General features: G+C 45.9%; 2 protein-coding genes and 1 long non-coding RNA gene across 5 annotated transcripts; 2 read left to right on the top strand and 1 right to left on the bottom strand.

Annotated features, from left to right (window-relative positions):
- Positions 1-2683: 2683 nt before the first annotated feature.
- Positions 2684-6031, top strand: Zscan4 (zinc finger and SCAN domain containing 4). Its single transcript, XM_070000811.1, is given in 4 exon segments — positions 2684-3174; positions 4867-5023; positions 5102-5276; positions 5279-6031. Coding segments are annotated over 4 exon segments (1320 nt in total). The 5' UTR covers positions 2684-2781; the 3' UTR covers positions 5874-6031.
- A 2299-nt stretch (positions 6032-8330) lies between these two features.
- On the bottom strand, positions 8331-15483 carry LOC138812707 (uncharacterized). Its single transcript, XR_011367624.1, has 2 exons — positions 14363-15483; positions 8331-10901 (listed from the first exon to the last, which is right to left on the bottom strand). It is a non-coding gene; the product is annotated as an uncharacterized lncRNA (long non-coding RNA).
- A 575-nt stretch (positions 15484-16058) lies between these two features.
- Positions 16059-22622, top strand: LOC138812675 (zinc finger protein 154-like). 3 transcript variants are annotated; one of them, XM_070000761.1, is made up of 3 exons: positions 16059-16253; positions 18719-18854; positions 19366-22622. In XM_070000761.1, the coding sequence occupies exons 2-3, from the start codon at positions 18821-18823 to the stop codon at positions 20745-20747; spliced, it is 1416 nt and encodes a 471-aa protein (XP_069856862.1). In that variant the 5' UTR covers positions 16059-16253; positions 18719-18820; the 3' UTR covers positions 20748-22622. The 3 variants fall into 3 exon arrangements, with proteins under 3 accessions (XP_069856862.1, XP_069856861.1, XP_069856863.1); XM_070000760.1 differs by having other exon boundaries at positions 16059-16219; XM_070000762.1 differs by lacking the exon at positions 16059-16253 and adding an exon at positions 16390-16522.
- The last annotated feature ends 798 nt before the right edge of the window (positions 22623-23420 follow it).

Below are 23420 nucleotides of genomic sequence, written 5' to 3' on the forward strand. Positions count from 1 at the left end.
CTTGTGTGTGAGTTGTCTGTTTGCCATCTCCCCACCTATTCCAGTTACCTCCACTAGGTGTCCTCCGTCGTCCCGACAAAGCCTCTTTCTTGTGTGTGAGTTGTCTGTTTGCCATCTCCCCACCTATTCCAGTTCCTCCACTAGGTGTCCTCCGTCGTCCTGACAGAGCCGGTCTGAGGCATCAAGTATGTTCTATCTATCTATCTATCTATCTGTCTGTCTGTCTGTCTGTCTGTCTGTCTATCCATCCATCTATCCATCCCCTCGCTGGCTTGAACTGAGGGGCAGGGTGCTGTCCCTGAGCTTTTTCCCCACAAGGCTGGCTCTCTACCACTTTAGCTTCATCTCCATTTCCAGCTTCTTTGGTGGCTAATTGGAGATAAAAGTCTCACACTTGGGCTGGGAGGGTGGCTCAGTGGTAGAGCGCTTGCCTTGCATGCCTGAGGCCCTGGGTTCGATTCCTCAGCACCACATAAGCAAAAAGAAAAAAAGCCGGAAGTGGCGCTGTGGCTCAAGTGGTAGAGCGCTAGCCTTGAGCTGAAGAGCTGAGGGACAGCACCCAGGCCCAGAGTTCAGACCCTACGACCAGACCCAAAAAAAAAAAAAGTCTCACACTTTCCTGCCTGGGCTGGCAGTTTATGGCTTTCTTTGGCACATGCAATATACCTGAGTTGCCACTCTTGCACTTTGGGTTCACTATTTATGTGAGAATTGCCTGCGATACTGCTTGGTTGATAACTGAGCAGTTTCTTGCATGACCTGCATGATGTTGGCTTGCACATAAACATGGGGCGGGGGGGGGGGGGGGGGCGGCACAGATGTCCTGGACTTCAAAAAGGAGAGGCCAGCAGGGATTTTCCATTGCCCAGAATGCCACACTGTTTAAAATGACAAATTATTTCTATTTGTCATTTTCCATTTACTATTCTGAGGCCGTGGCTGGCCTTGGGTGGGGTGGGAGGGAGTGTTGGGTGTTCAGTAGCCATTGGTTGCCTCAGTGCTTTGTGTGTGTTAACTCAGGTCCTGCGGTGACGCTGGCAGCTGTGTCTTTAGAGATTCAAGGCCCCTTGCCACAGACAGGGACCCTATGGGTGGTGGCACACCTGGCTTACACGTCTAACACCAGATTTGAGAGCAGAACCTCGGGGAACAGGGCTTTGGATCCACTGTCCTCAAAGCAGCTTTCTCCCTATGGACGTGGCAGACTGTCTGCTAAGTGTGGGGGTGTGGGGGAAGGGTCAGGTTAGGGAGTAGAAGGGGTTTGAGGAAGAGAGTTTCTGTGAGGCCCAGATGAAGGTGGCACAAGTCTCATAGAGAGAGACACAGAGAGAGCCCAGACCAGACCTCAACACCAAGCCTGAAACCCAAGATGGGGCTGGAGAGATTTGGAATCGGGCCCAGAAAATCCTTGTAGCTCAAGGAGGAACTCGGTACTTCCCCCTGGGGCTGGCAAGTCAGGAGAGCACTGGGCCCTAAGCGTGGCAGGAGCAAAGCGACATCGTAAACCCAGAGACCAGAAGCTCCATGGTAAACAGACTAGGGAAAGGCAGAGCACATTCAATGCCCACCTAAGAAGTTGGTTGTGTTGTTTCTGTGTTCTGTTTTGAGGTCTTGAGGACTGAACCCAGGCCTTGCCCTTACTAGGTGGGTACTCTACCGCGGAGCAGGGTTCCCAGGCCTTCACAGAGGAGGGCTTAAGGGAGTAATGTTTGACTCATTAATTCATGACATCATGGTGGCTATGTAATGCAAAATGAAATGACTTGAACTCAGAAATGGATCAGATATTTAAGTGTTTATGTATCCCTCCTAACAAACATCCTCTTTCTTTTCTAATTTTTACAGCATGAACTTTGCTGTTTTAAAAGTACAAAACATGAGGGCTGGGAAGATGGCCCAGTGGTAGAGTGCTTGCCTTGCATGCATGAGGCCCTGGGTTCGATTCCTCAGTACCACATAAGCAGAAAAAGCTGGAAATGGCGCTGTGGCTCAAGTGATAGAGTGCTAGCCTTGAGCTGAAGAGCTGAGGGACAGTGCCCAGGCCCGGAGAAGAAAGAAAAGAAAAGAAAGGTGGTTCCCCCACCTTCCCCCCACCCCTAACGATGTGAACTCACAAATAATGAAAGCAGGGTTTAGGAGACAAGAAAATAAAGGTTTCTTTTAAAAAAGTACAAAACGGGGCTGGGAAGGTGGCTCAGTGGTAGAGCACTTGCCTTGCATGCTCAAGGCCCTGGGTTCGATTCCTCAGCACCACATAAGAAAAAAGCCGGAAGTGGCGCTGTGGCTCAAGTGGTAGAGTACTAGCCTTGAGCTGAAGAGCTGAGGGACAGCGCCCAGGCCCAGAGTTCAGGCCCCACAACCGGACCCAAAAAAAAAAAAAAAAAAAAGTACAAAACATGAAATGTTAACAATATATAACATGAGAAAAAAGTTGGGTTCACACCTGTCATCCTAGCTACTCAGGAGGCTGAGAGCTGAGCATCGAGGTTTAAGGCCAGCAGAAAAGTTTGTGGAGTCTCTTATCTGTAATTAACAAGCAAAAAGGCAGATGTGGCACTGTGACTCAAATGGTAGAATGCTAGCCTTGATTAGAAAAAGCCCAGTGAGGGTGCAAAGCCTTGCATTCAAGTCCCAGTTGCTTGATTTGCCTAATTATATATCTCTCCTACTTCCAGATCCCAACCTTTAAAAACCTACCAATTGTTGAAACTGATCCCCAGAGACACCAGACAGTGAGAAGTACTTGCTTAAAGTAGAATCTTTCCAACAACTCTTCTAAGAATGACTCTAAGCCTCCAACAATCCTTTCAACATGAGCCATCTCTGGATAATCTCGCATTTGGAAATCTTGAGTTTAACCCAACCCATGCCTCCACTGTCAAGAAGGAAGAGGTCTCTGTGTTCTCCAGCAGTCAGCTCAAGTTTCCTCAACACAGCAGCAACTTGGGTGCAAGGCAGGAGCTGCAAAGACTCTATCAGCTTTTTCATTCATGGCTGCAACCAGAAAAACACAGGAAGGAGGAAATTATCTCCCAGCTGGTTCTGGATCAGTTCATTATTAGTGGATACTGCAAAGACAAGACTGACTTGAAAGAGAAATGGGAGTCCAGTGGCAGAAGCCTAGAGAAACTACTGGAAGTGCTGACAGATGACTGTGTGAAGACACCTGACTTAGTGAGTGCCGAGTTCTGATCTGGGCTAAGGGATGGAGGGAAGTCCAGAACTTGCCTGGACATAGAGAAGCTTTATATAAGTCCGCATGCTTCCGGCCATGGAAGATTTCCAGTGCTCCAAGTTAGCAGGAAAAAGGCAGAAAGGTCTGAAATCTTTATCCTGCAGGACACATTGGAGCCAATGACCAGTTGCTTGCTTGATGGAGTTCATCACCTTCAAGTAGGGTAGAGGCAAGAGGACCTGTCTCAGAGATTAGCATGTAGGCAGAGAGAGACTTCAGGAATGAAGAAGGAAGGCTTTGATAAGAACTGATTCTTCAAAGAGTCACAATATAATTTTACTGATCAGGACAAACATAACAGATACTACAGTGGATCCTTATTATCAGATTCCACGGTTGCAAAATTCCTGGTCCCATGACACATTCTTGGTCCTTTACAGACAATGCAAGGTAGCAGAACATTTGAGCCACCTGGTGGGCTCAAATAGTTTATGTGCTGGGTGTGTGTTGGGTCTTCGTCCCCTCCTCCCCCCCCCCCCTTCCCCAGCCTCCCTCAGCCCCGGAGACAATCAGACACAGCGGGGAGCCAAATCCAAATCCAGGTAGAAAACACTCCTTTAAGCTGGGCGCTGGTGGCTCACGCCTGTAATCCTAGCTACTCAGGAGGCTGAGATCTGAGGATCACAGTTCAAAGCCAGCCCGGGCAGGAGAGACCGTGAGACTCCTATCTCCAATAAATCACCAGAAAACCGGAAGTGGCGCTGTGGCTCAAGCGGTAGAGTGCTCGCCTTGAGCTGAAGAGCTGAGGGACAGCGCCCAGAGTTCAAGCCCCACGACCGACAAAAAAAAGAAAACACTCCTTTATTAACAGAGAGCAGCCTTTTTTAAAGCCAAGAAAGGCAGATGGCATGGCAAGGGAGGAAGAGGAACCAATCACTGTCAAGATCACACCCTATCATGCACCTAAGCCTTCACGGGCTGGTTAGGCACTGATCAGAAGGCAAATTGGGCTCTGCCCACTCTACTCTCTCCCAGCGCCATCTTGGCTGCCCATGTGCTCTACAGTAAATTGGGCTCTGCCCACTCAACCCCCTCTCAGCGCCATCTTTGCCGCCCATGTGCTCTACAGGTGTGTTTCATTCAGGTCTGAGTTTTAGGCTGCTGGCCATGTGTTCTGTGCTAAGTCAAACATATGGTTATATCAAAAAACATATGACAATAATTGTGGCCAAAAGCCCACAAGAAACCACACTTACATTCTGCCTCACCAGGGCTGGGAAGTTGGCTCAGTGGTAGAGCGCTTGCCTTGCATGCCAGAGGCCATGGGTTCGATTCCTCAGCACCACATAAGCAAAAAGGAAAAAAAAAGCTGGAAGTGGCACTGTGGCTCAAGTGGTAGAGCACTATCCTTGAGCTGAAGAGCTGAGGGACAGTGCCCAGGCCCAGAGTTCAGGCCCCACGACCAGACCCAAAAACAAAACAAAACAAAACATTCTGCCTCACCAATGATCTAATATTTGCTAATTGGGTGTCTTTATGACTTGACAACATGAAATCTTGTGAGAGCAGCACCATCAGAGAGAACTGGGAAAGACACAGTGCCCAGTGCCTAGATGAGATTGTGGAAAAGCTCACTGAGGGTAGGTTGTCAGATGAAAAAGCATCTTTTTTTTATTTTTATTTTTTTACAGGTCCATGTCCACATGCAGGGCCGAGAAGCCCTTTTCTCTGAGCACATGCCCTTAAGAGAAGTCATCTTTCATTTCAAACAGATGTTAGCAGAAACCCCAACAGGAGGGACTGCAGGGATGTTCTCTGGGACTGCCTCAGACCCAGCCTTGGGAGCAGGTAGGTCAGGTGACTGGCAGGAACTCCTGGGCCACCTTTTCTAGGGCACACTTTCATGGCATTAACTTATTTCCACAGGAAATGAAGCTGGTTACAGAAATGGCTGGAAAACCACCCAAGCAGATGACAGTCTTACTACTGGTCAAGGGAATCACACAGCTCCCCTCTATATTTTCCAGAAAGAAAATGGCTCTAGGACAGATGAAGAAGGGTTTCTTGTGGGGACCCCAGAAGAGCCTCTGGGTCCCAAGAAGAGTTCCTGAAGAGACCAAATGATCAAGATGGCCCTTCGGAGGGGCAACTAGAGTTTTTCTCCATGTCAGTCAGGTCCTTCCCTGAGCTCAACCCTACTCACCAGAGCAATGACAAACACCAAGGAAGATCCTCCCACGTTCAGAAAGTGTACCAGTGTAAGGAATGTTCCAAAACATTCACATATCTCTCTCGCTTTCTGGCCCACCAAAAAAGGCACAGGAACGAGAGGCCATTTCTCTGCGCCAAGTGTCACAAAGGTTTCTACCAGGCATCAGACCTACGACGAGTGCATCAGATAATTCACACAACAAAGAAGCCGTTTGTGTGCAGCAGATGTGAAAAGTCCTTCAGCCACAGGACCAACCTGCAGGCTCATGAACGGATCCACACTGGGGAGAAGCCCTACACCTGCTCCCTTTGCCAGAGAAGTTACCGCCAGTCATCCACATACCATTGCCACCTGAGGATTCACCAAACACATCGGACCCACAAGTGTTTCACCACCAAAAAAGCAGACTCAAAAATCTTCCTCCCTGGAGCATGGGGGGGGGTGTTCAGAACAATAATCTCAGATACTCAGGAAGCTGAGGTCTGAGGATTGAGGCTCAAAGCCAGTCTGGGCAACAAAGTCCATAAAATTCTTATTTCCATTTAACCACTCAAAAGCTGAAGTGGAGCTGCAGCTCCAGCAGTGAACTGAAAGCAAAAAAAAAGCAAAGGGAGAGCTCCCAAGCCTTGAGTTCAAGCCGTGGTACCAGCACACACAGAGAGAAAAATGTTCCTTCTACACAGTAACTTCAGTTACTGTCCTGTAATGTGCACAAACCTGAACTTGTGTATGTGTGTGTTTATATATACATATGTATAGTTTCTATCACTGAATCATTGTTCAAAGGATTATATGTGTTTATAAATGATTCTGTCATTTTACTGTCTCCTTCCACTAAATGGAGACACTAAAAGAGGGTAGGGGATGCCTCATCTTTTGTTCACTGAAATACTTTAAATGTGTAGGAAGTGGCTGCTCTTTCCTGTCCAATAAATATCAGTTAGATAAATGAACATGTAACTCTATGCCTACCTCTTAAAATTCAAGAATGCATTCCACTTGGGAAGACAATAATTTCATTGGCAAAGAGACACGGGAAGAAGTGTAGCTTTCTATTAATTTCTTCCAAAGATGGTGGGTGGGAAGTAAGGGAGATGAGTATTTCCAAACTAACTTAAGAAAGTCATTCAGAGAAAGAATTCTGTGTGGAGCAAGGTAAGTGGGCATGGGGGTGGTCAGCTTGCTGGGACAGCTGTGAGAGCTGGAAATTGGGTCTCAATTCCACAGTGCTATGTAGAAATGACCCAAGTCATGGCAGATAGGAATTGGATTTACTCAGACAAGATAGTGAGGAAACAATCCTCAGGTGAATTCGGGGTGGGGGGGAGACAAGAGAGAGGGAAAGAGAGGGAGAAAAGGGAGGGAGTGGGGGAGAGAGAGAGAGAGAGAGAGGGGGGTGGGGGGAGAGAAGAGTGTGTGAGAGTGAGCAGGTCCTGAGATTTGAACTCAGGGCCTGGGCACCTTACCTGAGCTTTTTTGCTCTAGGCTAGTAACACTCTGCCACCTGAACCACAGCTCCACCTCTGGCTTTGTGCTGGTTAACTAGAGATGAGTTTCCTGGACCTTGTTGCTGATGCTGGCTTCAAGCTGAGATCTTCAGATCTCAGGCTCCTGAGTAGCTAGGGTTACTGGTATGAGCTACTGGTGCCTGGCTTTTTTTTTTTTCCACAGTGCTCTGGTAAGGAAAGAAAGTGCATCTTGGAGACAAAAGAAAAAACTCCAAAAAATTCATCAAAGCCATTTGCTCCAAGGTCCAGAGACCTCTTGTCTCATTTCACTGTTTACTCTGTTGGGAGTATGTATAATTCTCCTGTTTTGAGTGCAAGCCAGTGGCTGGTGCTCATTTCTCATTGCTGTGGCTTCGCTAAAACAAATCCATGATGACCCTTTCAAAGTAAAATAATAAGACAAGATAAAAAAATAAATAAATAGCCGGGCACCAGTGGCTCACACCTGTAATCCTAGCTACTTAGGAGGCTGATATATGAGGATTGCAGTTTTGAAGCCAGCCTGGGCAGGAAAGTCTGTGAGAATCTTAGCTCCAATAAGTACTCAGAAAAAGCCGGAAGTGGGGCTGGGAAGGTGGCTCAGTGGCAGAGCGCTTGCCTTGCATGCCTGAGACCCTGGGTTCGATTCCTCAGCACCACATAAGCAAAAAGAAAAAAGCCAGAAGTGGTGCTGTGGCTCAAGTGGTAGAGTCCTAGCCTTGAGCTGAAGAGCTGAGGGACAGCGCCCAGGCCCAGAGTTCAGGCCCCACGACCGGACCCCCCCCAAAAAAGCCAGAAATGGTACTGTGGCTCAAGTGGTAGAGCACTAATTTTGATCAAAAGCTCAGGGACAGAGCCTAGGCCCAGAGTTCAAGCCCCAGGACTGGCAAAAAACATTTTCTTGATAAACAGAAAATACTGAGCCATTCACCCTTTCTCCAAAATTGTAAAACACAGATTATGCATATATTTGCAAAATATGGTTGTTTTTCCTCATATTTTAACACATGCTAACTTTATTACTTTCAGGTGTTTTTGTTTTTTGGGTGTTTTTGTTTTGTTTTGTTTTGTTTTCTGGTCCTAGGGCCTGAATTCTGGGCCTGGGCGCTGTCCTTCAGCTCTTCAGCTCAAGGCTAGCTGCTCTACCATTTGAGCCATAGAGCCACTTTCCAGCTTTTTCTGCTTATGTGGTGCTGAGGAATGGAACCCAGGGCCTCATGCATATGAGGTAAACTACCACTGAGCAACCTTCCTAGCTCCATGTTTTATGTGCTATGAAAAGTATGATTTTCAAAAAAAGTTCTCACACATTTTCAGACTTTGTTTCTTCCCAGATATGCTACATGTATCTCAGTGGTGAGAAATAGATATGGCATTTAGTAAACTGGTTATATGTCAACGTCTAGTGTGTTGGGGTCCCTGGGTAAGGGTCACGAAATCACCAGGGCACAAGGGATGCAGAGTGCAAACAGCAATTGCCACTGCATGCTGTGCTTTATTGTTAGTGAGTATTTAAAGACAAGCAAGCATAATCTTTGCCAAGATTTGGTCAGAAAACATTTACACAAAAAATTTCCACAGATACATTTTTACTTGACCTATGAGACAATGTCTAGGTATATTATTATCTAAACTTAGAGCAAGCTCAAACCACTTCTCTAATCTCAGGAAAATGCTTGACCAGTTGTTCATCTATGCTTAAGCAAGCAGAAGAGCCACTTCCTCAGCTCTCAGGTGTCTGTGACATGTGTCTGGAGATAGGGAGAGAGAACGTTTTCCCTCTCTAGCCTGGCATCCCAAGAGCTTTCCTAATCCCAAACACAGTCCTCAGATAATCCCGAGGCTGGAGCCTACATCATTCTGCCCCCTCAACATAGACCCTGAGTCTTCACAATTTCCTTCTTTTTTCTTTTGTTTTAAAAGTAAAGCTTTCCACAGGGTTATCATAGAAACTTGCATTGGTTTCATAAAAATCAAATATAACAGCACAAGCACAAACAGAATAATAACAATCATAATTCCCATACTACTAGCAGTATGTGAAATGCTTTGTAGTATTCCTTTTTTTTTTTTTTTTGGGTCCAGTTGTGGGGCCTGAACTCTGGGCCTGGGCGCTGTCCCTCAGCTCTTCAGCTCAAGGCTAGCGCTCCACCACTTGAGTCACAGCGCCACTTCCGGCTTTTTTTCTTTTTGCTTATATGGTGCTGAGGAATCGAACCCAGGGCCTCAGGCTTGCAAGGCAAGCGCTCTACCACTGAGCCACCTTCCCAGCCCCTGTAGTATTCCTTTTTGATCCAACCCTTCCAACTGTTTAATAAATGTATCAGCAATATTAGAATCATCATCATTTGCAAATTGTTTACCAAAAATATCATGTACATTAAATCGTAACTGAGCAATCAATTGAGCAGCAGTAGAATTTCCAGATAAATACTGCTGTATTACATTACAATCATGTATAGATTCATTATATTTTACATTAGTAATGCAAAAGGTAGTCGAATTCCAATCACATTTTAACAATAACTGTTTTTCCACAACCAATAACCTTTTTCCTAACCATCCCACTGTCTGTTTAAGAACATTAATCTGTGTTTGTAATTGAGCATCAATTTCTACCTGTGAGACCCACAATTTATGTGAATCCCGGTGCCATTCTTCCACAAAGTGTTTAGTTTGTAAGGAAGTGTGCAGGGCAATTTCAGACACCGCAGCAACAGTGGTAATAGCAATTAAGCTTAAAATCACAGCCACAATGGCTCCAATCATATGTTTTGTACATTTTAGTAGTTTGGTAAAAAATTTAATAAAAACACTATCCAAAGGGTTTTGGGACATTCTCTTTCTAATTTAACAGGTAGCCAAATATAAGTTCTTTGTTGTAAAATCATAATACTATCACTGTCATTAAAATTAAGAGAGGAATTAACACAAGAATACAGGTGACAATTGAAACAAGAAATAGTAGGAGAAAACGTAAAGTTTCTCACGAAAAATACATAAGGCAGGGGTACACAAGCAGTTACATTATAAGATTTATACAAAGTAAAATTATAAGTGGACGCAGAGTTCGCCGTCCCCAAAAATGATCCATTTGATAGCATCACGGGTTTCAGCGCTGCTGCGACCATCCAAAGATGAGTCTGAACAGCAGTAGGTGCAGCCATGAAAGCCCATCGAGCATCTGCAATGCCTCCATCTCCCCAGGCCATCAATTGAGCTCCAGTAAGCGATCCATTAATGGCATCCAGCATCCTAGTAACATTTGATAAATCACATCTGGTAATATTCCATTCTGAACATGTGTTAATAAACTGTCCAAAAGGTCCCCAATTAATGAATTTATTGAACATTTTTCCAAATGTTCCTCTGCACTCTTGCCACACAAAAGGCTGATATTTTAAATCAATATAAGTAAAATCAGGGCACATAGGTAAGGATAACTTGCCATCAAAGGTGACACTTTCCCAGCTATTATTAATGGACCAACTAGTTAATCGCTGTAGCTGTGTTCTCGAATTGGAAGTGCGTTTCCCAGGTAAAACCCAATGTTGTCAATTCATAACTAAACAAGGAGGAGGCCCCAAACAAACAGGCAAGGAATGAGTATAGTAAGTAAAATTTAAAAAGCTACCATCATCCTTATTATAAAATGTCAAATTATTTTAAGGAGGAGATAAAATAGCAGGAAGAATATAGAGGGTTATATCCATGTCTCCCCAAACAACAGGTTCCAATAAAGGAGGGTTAGGAACAAAGGCCCAATAACTTACATTAGCATTAGCATGGACAAAGTTTACAGTAAGCAGGGCACACATGGCCAGGAACAAGTTCTCAGCCGTGACAGGTTTACCAGTACGTTGTAACATCTTTTGTCCTTCTCCAGTCAACTTTTTAACTTGCCCCCAGGTGGGCAGCGGGGTTTTTTTCTTTTTCAACTGGTGGCTGATTCCTTGCAGGATACCGGGTTGTCCTCACTGGGCTGCATCTGTATCCATCATGCAGGAAGCCAGCATTGTTTGCCATCCTGTGTAGACACAAAACCATACCCTCACCCCTTATGTAATAATGTTCCTGGTTGTCATTCTGCATCCAATGCAATCTTAATCCATACGGGAGCATTTAAATAAGGTTTTTCAGAAATTTGTTCAAAATGGCACCCAGCTCTAGTTAAAATATCTCCTTGTGGTAAGTTTAAAAAATTAAGAACAAAAAGAGCTTGATGTAAAATTGTTTTAGGATTTTACATGGAAAACCATAAAATATCCATACCTTCATCCAACCTTTTCCTCCTTTTTAATTTTTTAATTTGTTGTTTTAGTGTGCCATGAACTCGTTTAATAATGGCTTGTCCTTGGGGGTTATATTTTATTTCTGTAATATGTACCACATCATAAAGTTTACAAAATCTTTTAAATTTGATACTTTTATAGGCTGGCCCATTATCAGTCTTTATTTTGGCAGGCACTCCCATAATGGCAAAAGCTTCCAATAAGTATTCTATTACATGGTTAACAGTTTCTCCAGTAAGGGCAGAAGCCCAAACAAATTTAGAATAAGTATCTATTGTAACATGTACAAAGGAAAAACGGCCAAAGGCTTGCACATGGGTTATATCCATTTGCCAGAGCTTGTTAGGTTGTAATCCTTGAGGATTTACTCCAGCAGGTACAACTCTCAAATGCATTGGTCTGCAGATAGGACACCTTTTTATAATTTGTTTAGCTTGAGAATAGGGTATTTTATAATGCATATGTAAATGGCCAGCATTTGTATGTAAATGAGCATGATCCTGTTCAGCAGAAGCAAAACTAACTAATTTATCAACCTGATTATTGCCATATACAAGGTACCCAGGTAACGAAGAGTGAGCCCTAATGTGAGTTACAAACACTTTGGCATTACGTTGTTGCAGTAATGCTTGTAATTGTTCAAACAATTGGTTTAGCTGGGGTTTAGATGAATAAGTAACAGCAGTGACTATATTAGTCACAACTCCTACAGCATAGGCAGAATCAGTAACAATATTAATATCTCCCACAAAATCTTGTAACACTTTAATAATAGCAAAAAGTTCATTTTGTTGAACTGATGCTAAAGTAGTTGTTTGTACCCAATATTTATTTGTTGTCCAATAAGCACTTTTTGTTTTGGAGCCATCTGTAAAAACGGTAAGAGCAGTGGGAATAGGGGCCTTGGTAATTATATCATTAATGACAAATTGTTGTTTACGCAAGCAATCCCACAATCTACCTTTGGGAAAATGATAGGAAAATTGCCCAGTAAAATTTACGAATGCTATTTGTAGCATTTTAGACATGTTTAACAAATATTCTATTTGGTCTTTTGGCAAAGGAAAAATAATTTCAAATAAATCATACCCCGATAGGGTAAATACCCGTTGTCTGGCCTGTTGAATAATAATTGCCAACTGTTGTTCATAAGGCATAATATTTTTTGTAAATCTATGCCGTGTATAAATCTATTTTAATGGTAGCTCATTTTGTCCTAAAATTTTTGTTGGGTATTTCCATGTATCTAAAATATATAAATTTATGGGTTGATTTAGCATTAATCGATGTAAAAACATTTATTTTTTGCTCTACAAATTGTAATTTTTTTGCCTCCTTAAAGTTTTTTTTTTTGCTATGTAAATCATGCTCCCCTTGTAACAATAAAAACAAATTATGTAATTGATAAGTAGGAATTCCTAAGGCCGGTCGCATCCAATTAATATCTCCTAATAGCTTTTGAAAACCATTTAACGTAAGCAATTGATCACGTCGTAAAGACATTTTTTGAGGTGCTACTGTTTGTCTAGAAACAACATATCCTAAATATTTTACCACCGTATCTTTTTGTATTTTTTCAGGTGCTATTATTAATCCAAAATCTTTAGATATAGAGGGAAAGCATCTTTTATAGGAATTCCTTTATTGTCTATTTTTGATCTATATTCCCTTGCCCAGTGCTCCCCTTTTTTACATTTAGGGCAAATTTTTGGTCCTCTCTTGTTAACTCCAGTAGATTTTTTACAACTTTTCTTTATATGTCCCATTTGACCACATCCAAAACACTTTAGAGGGTTTTGTTTGCAAAGCATGCCAAATAGTGGCCATAGTTTTAGCAAACACCTGCATACGCCTGGATTCAGATGTAATGTCTTTGCAGACCCTTAAATATGTATTCACATCCCCAGATTCTTTAATAGGCAATAGGGCTCATCTACAGACCTCATTAGCATTTTCATAAGCCAACATGCGCAGCAGTTGTTGCCTTGCAGCCTCTCCCACAATAGTACGTTCCAAGGTCAATTTTAATCGTGATAAAAATTTAACATAGGGATCATTAGGTTTTTGAATTACTTTAGTCCAAGAGCCATAATGCTCTCCTACCGGTCGAATCCTTTCCCATGCCTCAATACCTATGTCTCTTAACTGCTCATGAATCTCTTCAGGAGAGTTCACTTGCATATGAGCATCTGCATATAGTTCTGTTCCACTTAACATGGGAAAGGTTATGACCTGTAGGCGTGGGTTACTGCTCTGTGCATTTTGTCTAGCCCTTTCTGTACATAACTCAGCAAACCACATTTGCCATTGTAGGTATTTAGGTTCTTTAAGCAAGGCTCTACAAAGCATCTTCCAATCCTCAGGAGCAAAATTATTGTAATGTTGAGCAAGCCCATTAAGCAATTTCTTAACATAATGAGACTGAGGACCATACAACATCACTGCCTTCTTAAGTTTACCAATATCATCAACAGCAACACCTTCATATCTGGCTGGTTGAGCTATACCATTCATAGGGGGTGGTCGAATTACAGGATAAGAAAAAATAGGCATTTCATCATCAAACTCACTGTCTGCGCCCTCTGTTTTGTGAGGCAGTGACGCTGTAAAGCTCGCATCGGCCAGCTGAGAAACCGAAGGCTGCTTTACTTTCACTTTCTCAGGTTCTCCTTTCACTCTGTTAATTTCCAATTCCATATGTTGTAATTTTGATAAAAATCAATTCCATTTGCTCAGACATTTTATTTACACTTTCAGTTTGTTCCTTTTCAGCCTTTTTTACCTCTTCTTTTTTCTCTGTTAATTGCAATTCATCCTTATCTATTGGGTCCTTAACCTCAGAGTCCAATTGTAAATCTACAAGAGAAGGAGTGGCCTCTTTCTTTAAGTCCGCTATTAATCTTTTCTCATTCAATGCTTTAAAAAGGGTATGTAAAATAGCCCAAATGGACCAAAATCTAATCTTTTTCCCTTCTCGAACAGCTCTTTCTACATTATTCTTTACTCGTTTCCAATTATCAACATCTAAAGTTCCTTCATCGGGGAACCAAGGATTCCATTCCCTAACTACATTAATACACATTTCTATGTCACAAGAAGAAATATTTACACCATAAGCAGCAAGTAAATGTTTAAGCATATGTAAGTACGGAGTAGACCTAACTTGTCCCATCACCCTGTAATTAAAAGTACTTACCTGAATATCCCTTCCTGAATTCAACAATGCAGGGTCCAATTGTCAACGTCTAGTGTGTTGGGGTCCCTGGGTAAGGGTCACGAAATCACCAGGGCACAGGGGATGCAGAGTGCAAACAGCAATTGCCACTGCATGCTGTGCTTTATTGTTAGTGGGTATTTAAAGACAAGCAAGCATAATCTTTGCCAAGATTTGGTCAGAAAACATTTACACAAAAAATTTCCACAGATACATTTTTACTTGACCTATGAGACAATGTCTAGGTATATTATTATCTAAACTATTTTAGAGCAAGCTCAAACCACTTCTCTAATCTCAGGAAAATGCTTGACCAGTTGTTCATCTATGCTTAAGCAAGCAGAAGAGCCACTTCCTCAGCTCTCAGGTGTCTGTGACATGTGTCTGGAGATAGGGAGAGAGAACGTTTTCCCTCTCTAGCCTGGCATCCTAAGAGCTTTCCTAATCCCAAACACAGTCCTCAGACAATCCCGAGGCTGGAGCTTGCATCATTCTGCCCCCTCAACATAGACCCTGAGTCTTCACAGTTATACATCAAAATTTGCCGAATTTTTTTTTTTTTTTTTTTTTGGGTCCGGTTGTGGGGCCTGAACTCTGGGCCTGGGCGCTGTCCTTCAGCTCTTCAGCTCAAGGCTAGCACTCTACCACTTGAGCCACAGCGCCACTTCCGGCTTTTTCCTTTTTGCTTATGTGGTGCTGAGGAATCGAACCCAGGGCCTTAGGCATGCAAGGCAAGCGCTCTACCACTGAGCCAACTTCCCAGCCCCATATGCCGAAATTTTTTATGCTTAATTGGTTGAACCTAAAACCAGATAAGATTAGGGGGAAATGAGGAATAGTAGTAAACTTAAATACTGGAGCTATTCCTTCAAGGACTTCCTTCAGATTAAAGAAATAAAAGACGTTTTAGGGGAAATGAAACAGGAGACCTTGAAGAAGGCAACTCAGAAATATGGTATTTAGAAACGCAGAAGTGCTGTCTTTGCTTCTGAGACCACAGAACGGGTTCCTTCCTGAGGGGTGCGTTCCTTACCCTAAAAACTAACAGCTAGAAAGGTGGCTCAGTGATAGAGTGCTCGCCCCGCAAGCGAGGCCGTGAGTTCGATTCCTCAGCATCACATAAACAGAAAAGCCAGAAGTGGCGCTGTGGCTCAAGTGATAGAACGCTGGCCTTGAGCTGAAGCGCTAAGGGACAGCGCCCAGGCCCTGAGTTCAAGACCCAGGACTGCAAAACAAAACAAAATCCTAACCCTTGTCTGACAGGACGCGTGCCTTCCTGAGAAAAACGCTTCCCCCAACTTCAGCCACCTCCTGCCCCAAGTGCAGAGACAGCGGGCGCCTCCCGGTCTGTGTCGAACACTCAGAAGTCACACCGGCTGCATCACCTCGGGGCCAGACCCTGCCTTTACCCCACAAACACCTCACGCCCGGGGACGGTGTTCCCAGCCCGGCCCGCGCGCCCCGGCCCCGCTTCTTCCTGAACAAAGCCCCGCCACGCTTTCCCAACGCCGCGGGCTTCCTCCCCTGCTGAGCACCAGAGCGCCATCTTTGACGGGGAACTACACTTCCCAGAATGCTCGGTGCTAACCCCCGTGCGCATGAGCCAATGAGAGCTCGGCATTAGGCGTTTCCATGGTAGTAGAGGGGGGTGAGGGCGAAAGTTCGGCCTCGGCTTTGTGGCGGCCATTTTCCCGGTAGAGATGATGAGACCGTGATGGCGGGGAGCCGACGTCCGCCTCACAGCAACGTGGCTGGCTCGCGGTAAGCCGCGTCAGGCCCGGGCTCCCACTCCGCCCGCAGAGTCCCATGGCGGCGGCCGCGCTGAGGAACGCGGCCCAGGTGAGCGCGGCGCCCCGGCCCAGCGGAGCCCTAGGTGAGGGGGCCTGTGCACGCGGTCTGCGAGGTCTGTGCGCGTGCGCGGCTTGTGTGCACGCGCGCGGTCTGCGAGGCCTGTGCGCGTGCGCGGCCTGTATGCGCGCGCGTGGCCTGTTTCTGTGCAGCCCGGGCTCGGTCGGTGGGTGGCTGGTGGCCGAGGCTCCGCCGTGATGCCTGAGGTGCGGTGCGGTGCGGCAGCGGGCGAGGCGCCCGGGACGGCTCCTGTGAGGTCTCAGAAGCTTCCCGAAGGAAGAGCAGAGCGGAAGGGTCGGTGAGGACTTCGAGGCCCCGGGCGGTTCCGTGGTTTTTTTTTGCAGTGTTCCTTGGCTAGCGAGAGGTCGCCATGGCCGCTTGAGCAGTCAGTCGTCTGTCCTGCATGATGGAGGTGCGGGCGAGAAGCAGCAGGTGACTTCGTGGTCTAGCACGAGTCTGGAGAATGTAGCAGATGGTGGAAGGTCGAGTGGAGGCTGCCTCTCGCGCAGGTGAAGGTGCACGTGCCAGGGTTGTGGCTTAGGGGAGGTGATTACTTTCTGGAATTGAGTTTTAAATGATGGTTGGATTTTCGATGTGGATAGTGAGGGAGGCAATGATTCAGGGATGAACCTAGGGTTTTCGCAGGAATGCAGGTTCTGTCCACAAAGGTAAAGATGTAATATTCATGGGGATGTCACGGGGTGTGATAGGTCATGTTAACACTCTGAGATGCTTCAGAAACCAGTGAGTAGTGTGATTGAAGAGCTGAACACAGCAGTCGTGAGAATCAGTAAGTGGGAATCAGTAAGTGGTTGCGTATGGAGGCATCTACAGTGTGGTATTATTGGATTAAGGGAGTGGATCGCATTTAGGAGGCAGCCTTTATGGACGATTGGGAAGTGGGTGAAGCCGAGGACTGCCTGTTGGTGCTTTATGGGGTGGTGCTATTGGTTGTACAATCCTGATACAGGGGCAAGTGGCCATGAAGGTAGAGTGTTATACAGTAGTTTGCCAGATTTCATAGACTTTCAAAGAGGAAGGCATGTGAAACTGGGACAGATTTGTTGTGTATTTGAGAACAGTAACACTCCCTGTGTACTTGGTACTTATTCACTACTCATTGGGATTTTGAGGTTTGGAGTGTTTAGTTCAACCTGGAAAATCAGCCCAGGGTAAATAAGATTATCTGTGATATTCACTTAGCCGGAAGTGCATTTGCATTAGGGACAGTTGGTCTTTGTGTGTTGAGAAGTTTGGACACGTGCAGAATAGAAGTGGGATGTGGTTCTGGGAGCTGAGGCGAGCACATATGTGTGTGTCCAGCTCAACTCCAGCAAGAATGGAGCCAGGGACACAGCTTTTGTAGGATTTGAGTCTCCCACCACTAGTGGGAGAGCTTAGAACAGGTCTGAGGTAATGTGAGGTTGCCCAGGGTATTCTAGACAGTGAACGCAGTGTGATAGTTGGAGCCAGGGCTCATAACATGGTGGCTCGACATCTAGTGAGACTAGGATTATAGCAAATGGTGACTTCAAGCCTCCCTGGAGGCTTGTTGTCCCTGCCACATGGACAACTCTTTTCTTTCGAATGCAACCTGTTCCTGTGTAGCAGGTTTCAACTTCCACCAACACATCAAGTCATGGAGATGGGTCGGTTGTGGTTCCAGGGGAGGCCTTTTGGTCATCATCCCAGTTGCTGAGATTTTCTGCTCTTCACCTCCATGTGGTGCTGGGTGGTGTATATTCTTCTCTCCCAGCATGTGTATAATAAAATTGTGCAACAAATCGCTATTTCAGTGTCAGATAACGCGTTTGGCAATCCCCACAATCCTAGGATTTAAATGTTACCACAGTAGTGTGAAGAGGTGGTGGTTAAGACACCACATGTGGGAAGTCAAAGGTGTCAGTGGTGTGGGGTGGCGAGGGGGTATGGCCATGGGAAGGAGCTGTGTCTGCAATTACAGGGGATGAGTATCTAAAGAGTGATGTAGCTGGGCGCCAGTGGCTCACGCCTATAATCCTAGCTACTTAGGAGGCTGAGCTCTGGGGATTACAGGTTCAAAGCCAGCCCGGGCAGAAAGTCCGTGAAACTTTCATCTCCAATAAACTACTCAGAAAACCGGAAGTGGTGCTGTGGCTCAAGCGGTAGAGTGCTCACCTTGAGCTGAAGAGCTGAGGGACAGTGCCCAAGCCCAGAGTTCAAGACCCACAACCGACAAAAAAAAATGATGTACACAGCCAAAAAGCCACCTGGCCCCAGAGCCCTGACCTTCAGTCTGAAAAGAATGCTGAAGGAAGGAGGGTAGATCTGTCGTGCCCAGTCCCTAGCTCAGTTGTATATGTCTCCGTATGTACCACATGACCAGTAAGCCTGAGAGGACCGTGACACTGTGGATCTTCCCTGACTAGAAGAGCCTGGGAACGGGTTGGGCATAAGTATGTGGCAGAATTGGTTGTGTGTCCTAAAGAGAGGCTTTTGTAATTTGGGAAGTGTCTCCGTGGCACTGTGACCTTTGAAGATGTAGCCGTCCACTTCTCCTGGGAGGAATGGGATCTCCTGGAAGAGACTCAGCAGTGCCTGTATCGCCATGTGATGATGGAGAACTTAGCCCTGGTGACATCCCTAGGTGAGTTCCTCACCCCTGACTGCCTGGAGCTGGACCTCGGCCCTTCACACAGGTGTCCTTCACAGCACTTCCCCATCTGTGCACTCTACTACCTGTCATTCTCAAACCCACACTGGACCTTATCCCACACGTCGGGGTTCATGTCTCCCCAGTTCTCTCTGTTCCTTCTGTGGTGGTATTCTCCAAGACAGACCTCAGTATATTGTGTCACAATGTATGTATGCATTCTTACACAGTCCTCCTATTTTCCTGGGCCTGGACACACCATCCTACAACAGCACATGTGTGAACAAAGCAGTCACATGCAGCACACATAGACACATCATCCCCCATACAAGAAACGTGTCAACAGCAAGGTTTCTGATAAAAGCTGTTGTGCAGAATCAGGTTTTCAGCCCTTCCTCCTGTCTGTCCATACATGGTTGTGTCCACTGCCTCACGGCTCTCTCCATGAGAGGGTTTCATCATCTGTCAGTGGCAGTGTGCACTTACAAGCGCTTCTTGCTTTCAGGTTTTTGGCATGGAGCAGAGGATGAAAAGACACCTTCTCAGCTGAGTGCCGCTTTTGAAGCGTCCCAAGCCAGAACTTCTGGAGAAGGTCTGTCTCCCCACACGTCTCATACCAGTGTGACATGGGGCCCAGTCTCGAGAGACATCATGCACACATGTGGCCCAGAGGGAACACAGCGTGAGCAGGCAAGTGAAGCCTGGCAGAGGCAGTTCTGTTGCAATGCAGACACTCATCCACACCAGGAGCAGTTGGGAGAGAAAAGTAGCACAAGTAGTGTAGGCCTTGCCTCTTCTGGGAAGGTCAGCGAAACCCCTATGTCGGGGGAAGCCCTCCCTGATGGGGGTGGCGGCCAGGGGTCCCTGGCTACTGCAGGACTCTGGCATGAAAAGCCCACGTCCACTGGGGAGCGGTCAGATGCTAGCAGTCACGAGACAGCCGTTCATCACAGTGGAAAGCCTGATTGCAGCTATGTGACAGTCACAGACACGCTCAGCCACACACGCTTAGCTGGTCAGCAGCAGCAGAAAGCCCTCCCTCGAGAACGGTGCTACACGTGCAGTGACTGCGGGAAATCCTTCAGCAAAAGCTACAGCCTCAGCGATCACTGGCGGCTCCACACGGGGGAGAAGCCATACGAGTGCGGGGAGTGCGGGAAGTCCTTCAGGCAGAGCTCCAGCCTCATTCAGCACCGGAGGGTTCACACCGGCATACGGCCTCACGAGTGCGAGCAATGTGGGAAGCTGTTCAGCAATAAGTCCAACCTCATTAAGCACCGGCGAGTCCACACCGGAGAGCGGCCCTACGAGTGCAGCGAGTGCGGGAAGTCCTTCAGCGAGAGTTCAGCGCTCCTGCAGCACCACAGTGTGCACACCGGAGAGCGGCCCTACGAGTGCAGCCACTGCGGGAAGTTCTTCACCTACCACTCCAGCCTGATAAAGCACCAGAAGGTTCACAGCGGCGCCCGGCCTTACGAGTGCGGCGAGTGTGGGAAGTCCTTCAGCCAGAACTCCAGCCTCACGGAGCACCGGCGGGTCCACACCGGAGAGCGGCCTTTCAAGTGCGGCGAGTGCGGGAAGTCCTTCAGCCAGAGCTCTGCATTGCTTCAGCATCAGAGAGTTCACACCGGAGAGCGGCCCTATGAGTGCAGCCAGTGCGGGAAGTTCTTCACCTACAGCTCCAGTCTCCAGAAACATCAGAGGGTTCACACTGGATCGAGGCCCTATGAGTGCAGCGAATGTGGCAAATCCTTCACGCAAAACTCCAGCCTCATTAAGCACAAGAGGGTCCACACTGGAGAAAGGCCTTATAAGTGCACCGAATGTGGCAAGTCCTTTAGTCATAGCTCTAGCCTCATTAAACACCAGAAAATTCATAGTCGATGAAGGCCAGTAAGGCCTTAGGATTGACAGAGAAGCTCTAGCTCTGTTAGGCGGTGCTGAGAGCAGTGAACAACAGAATTGACTCAGCTCAACATCTTAGCAGATTACTGTCAGTTGGTGATGTGCTAGTTCCTTGTTCAGTACAACTCTGGAGAATTGGTGTCATGTCTTTAACAAGCCACCTTATCCGTCCAGACCTGCACAGGAGGCCCAGGTATGTTGTAGCTACACTGCTGGGTGCTGCCTTGTTCTGTGGCCATCACAGCTCTGCCTCCTGGTGACGCCTACAGTGTGCTGTTCACCCAGCGTGGTGTGTGAAGCCGGGTGGAGCTGGGCTTCCCCCAGGGTCCACAGAGGCAAGCTGAGCAGACAGCTCTTTTTCCCTTCTCCTTTCTTTCCCAATGACATGGGGATGGACCTGACCCAGGCTGGCCTAGAGGACTCAAAGGGTGGACTGAATAGTTCAGGTGTCTTGTTCATGTCACATGACTTAATGGATGTTCTAGCCTCAGTTCTACCACCTGCCTCCCATGCTCTGGTTTGTATAATAAAAGTCTTTATTACTTAAGCCACCATCTTCTTGGGAGTTCTGTTTGCTGTATGTTTTCAAAACATGGATTTTGCTAACATGAAGGTGAAGGAACCCAGTGTTTCTGTGTGTCTTAAGGGAGAGTAGGATGTTTCTATGTGTCTTAAGGGAGAGTAGGAGAGTGGCTCTACTGGTCTGGATGCAGTTTGCCTTGCTGGTCTACTTGGATTCAGGTCAGCCTGAGGAGAGTCAAGGACAGGGTGACAGTTGGGTGCTTCTGAAACAAACGTGAGATTCTCCTGGGCACGAGTTGCTGCACCATGCTCAGTGCTATGCGGGGAAACTTGCCCTGGTGTGGTCCGTCTGCCTACCCTGAATTCTGAAGGGCCACACCACGAGATGTTAAGATTGTGGTGCGACTTAGGACATTTAAGGAAATACTGAGTTACAGAGGAGTGCTGGAGGCAGCCACAGACTGGTTAGAGGAACCCCATTATACCTCCGCAAGGCATGCTGTCAGACAACACTGAAAGAGGAGCATGCTCTAGAACTGTACCCTGCAGCTGAAGTGGAGTCAGATCCTCAGTGTGCTCTTGAGGCTGCTGCTGGGCAGGCAGCCAGCACTTAAGAGCAGCAGCACTCAGAGCAGCATGGGAGGCACTACCGGGCCTCTTGAGCCACCAGCATTCCTGCCGAGGGCCAGGTCTGAACGAGAATGTACAGGACATGTATTAAAAAGTCCAGGGCATTCAGTGTACATTTTTTTTCATAAAGGAAGCCTCACATTGTAGATATTATTAGTTCAGGCTCAGATTTAAACCTAGTGTTTCTCAGCTCTTTTGACATGGCATTGTTTCACCTTCCCAGTGGATTTTATTCCTTTGTTCAAGAACCTCTACCTTTTAGTAAGCACCCATGTATGCTCATCATGTCCATGTCTCTCAGGTGAACATCATTTGCCCTCCCCACTTCTGATCATTGTCTGTTCAGTCTTTCCCTAGGTAACTCAGGAGCCAAATCTCCTACTTCATCTACTAAATAACCACACCTCACTTTTGGTTCTGTCTGGCTCTCCTGTCATCTGGTAGGTGGCACACAGCTTTGCCAGTGGTTCCCATACTTGCATGTTGAGTTCTTTGAAAAGTTAGAGGCCACCCTTCCTCCTATCATGATTGTGCCAGAGGAACATTCACCTATGTTGTAATTCAGGCATTATAATTTTAATACAAGGCGAATAAATCTGTATCCCTATAAAAGCTGAAATAGTCACAGCAGCTTTATTTATACTCAAAATATCTTAAGTGACACAAATATCCCTAGTGATTTGTCCATAGAACAAAATTTGACTTAGCCACCATTAAGAACTTTTCACTTAAGTATTGTTGAATCCCAAAATAATTATGCAACTCATATATATACATATATATGTACTTTATATATATGTTTATATATAAATATATATATATATATATATATTTTTTAGTATAACTTAAAATTCCAGAAAGTGCAAATATTTATCGTAAAGGAAACCACTGTTACCTAGAGAGCTGGGGAGTGTGAACATTACAAGAGAACAAGCTAAACACAGGTGACAATTGCGCTCATTCTCTTGATTGTAATGATGGTCTCACATTAGCTCTGTTTACCAAAGTATGTGACTTTTTCTTTTCTTTTCTTTTTTTTTTAATTTTATATTATTTTATTTGAGAACATACTGTACAGAGGGGTTACAATTACATGGGCAGGATAATGCATACATTTCTTACCAAGCATTGCAGCCTCCTGACTTTTTCTTTTCTGACCTAGGATCTTACAACATTGCCCACTTTGGCCTCAAATGATCCTCCTGCCTCAGCCTCCCTAGAAGCAGGGACTATAGGCCTAGGCCACAGTGCCAAGCACCAAGCAGAAAGTTAATAATGAAAAGTGTTTTAACAGAAGCTTTAAGAAGTGGCCTGGGTGTCCTGCTTCTGGAAAAGTTCTTCTTGTCAGTGGCAGCAATTACTGGAAAGCAATGAAGGCTGTTACACTTTTATAGCAGGAATGCGACTGGGCCACAAAAGCCACAGCCCTGGACTACATAAGCATCTTTCTGTTATAGGAATCTGCAGAACCTTTCCATTGTTTTCTCTCATAAAAGCACAGCT

The sequence above is a fragment of the Dipodomys merriami genome, unplaced genomic scaffold (genome assembly GCF_024711535.1).
Source record: "Dipodomys merriami isolate MVZ:Mamm:240054 unplaced genomic scaffold, mDipMer1.0.p SCAF_57, whole genome shotgun sequence".
Taxonomy (NCBI): Eukaryota; Metazoa; Chordata; class Mammalia; order Rodentia; family Heteromyidae; genus Dipodomys; species Dipodomys merriami.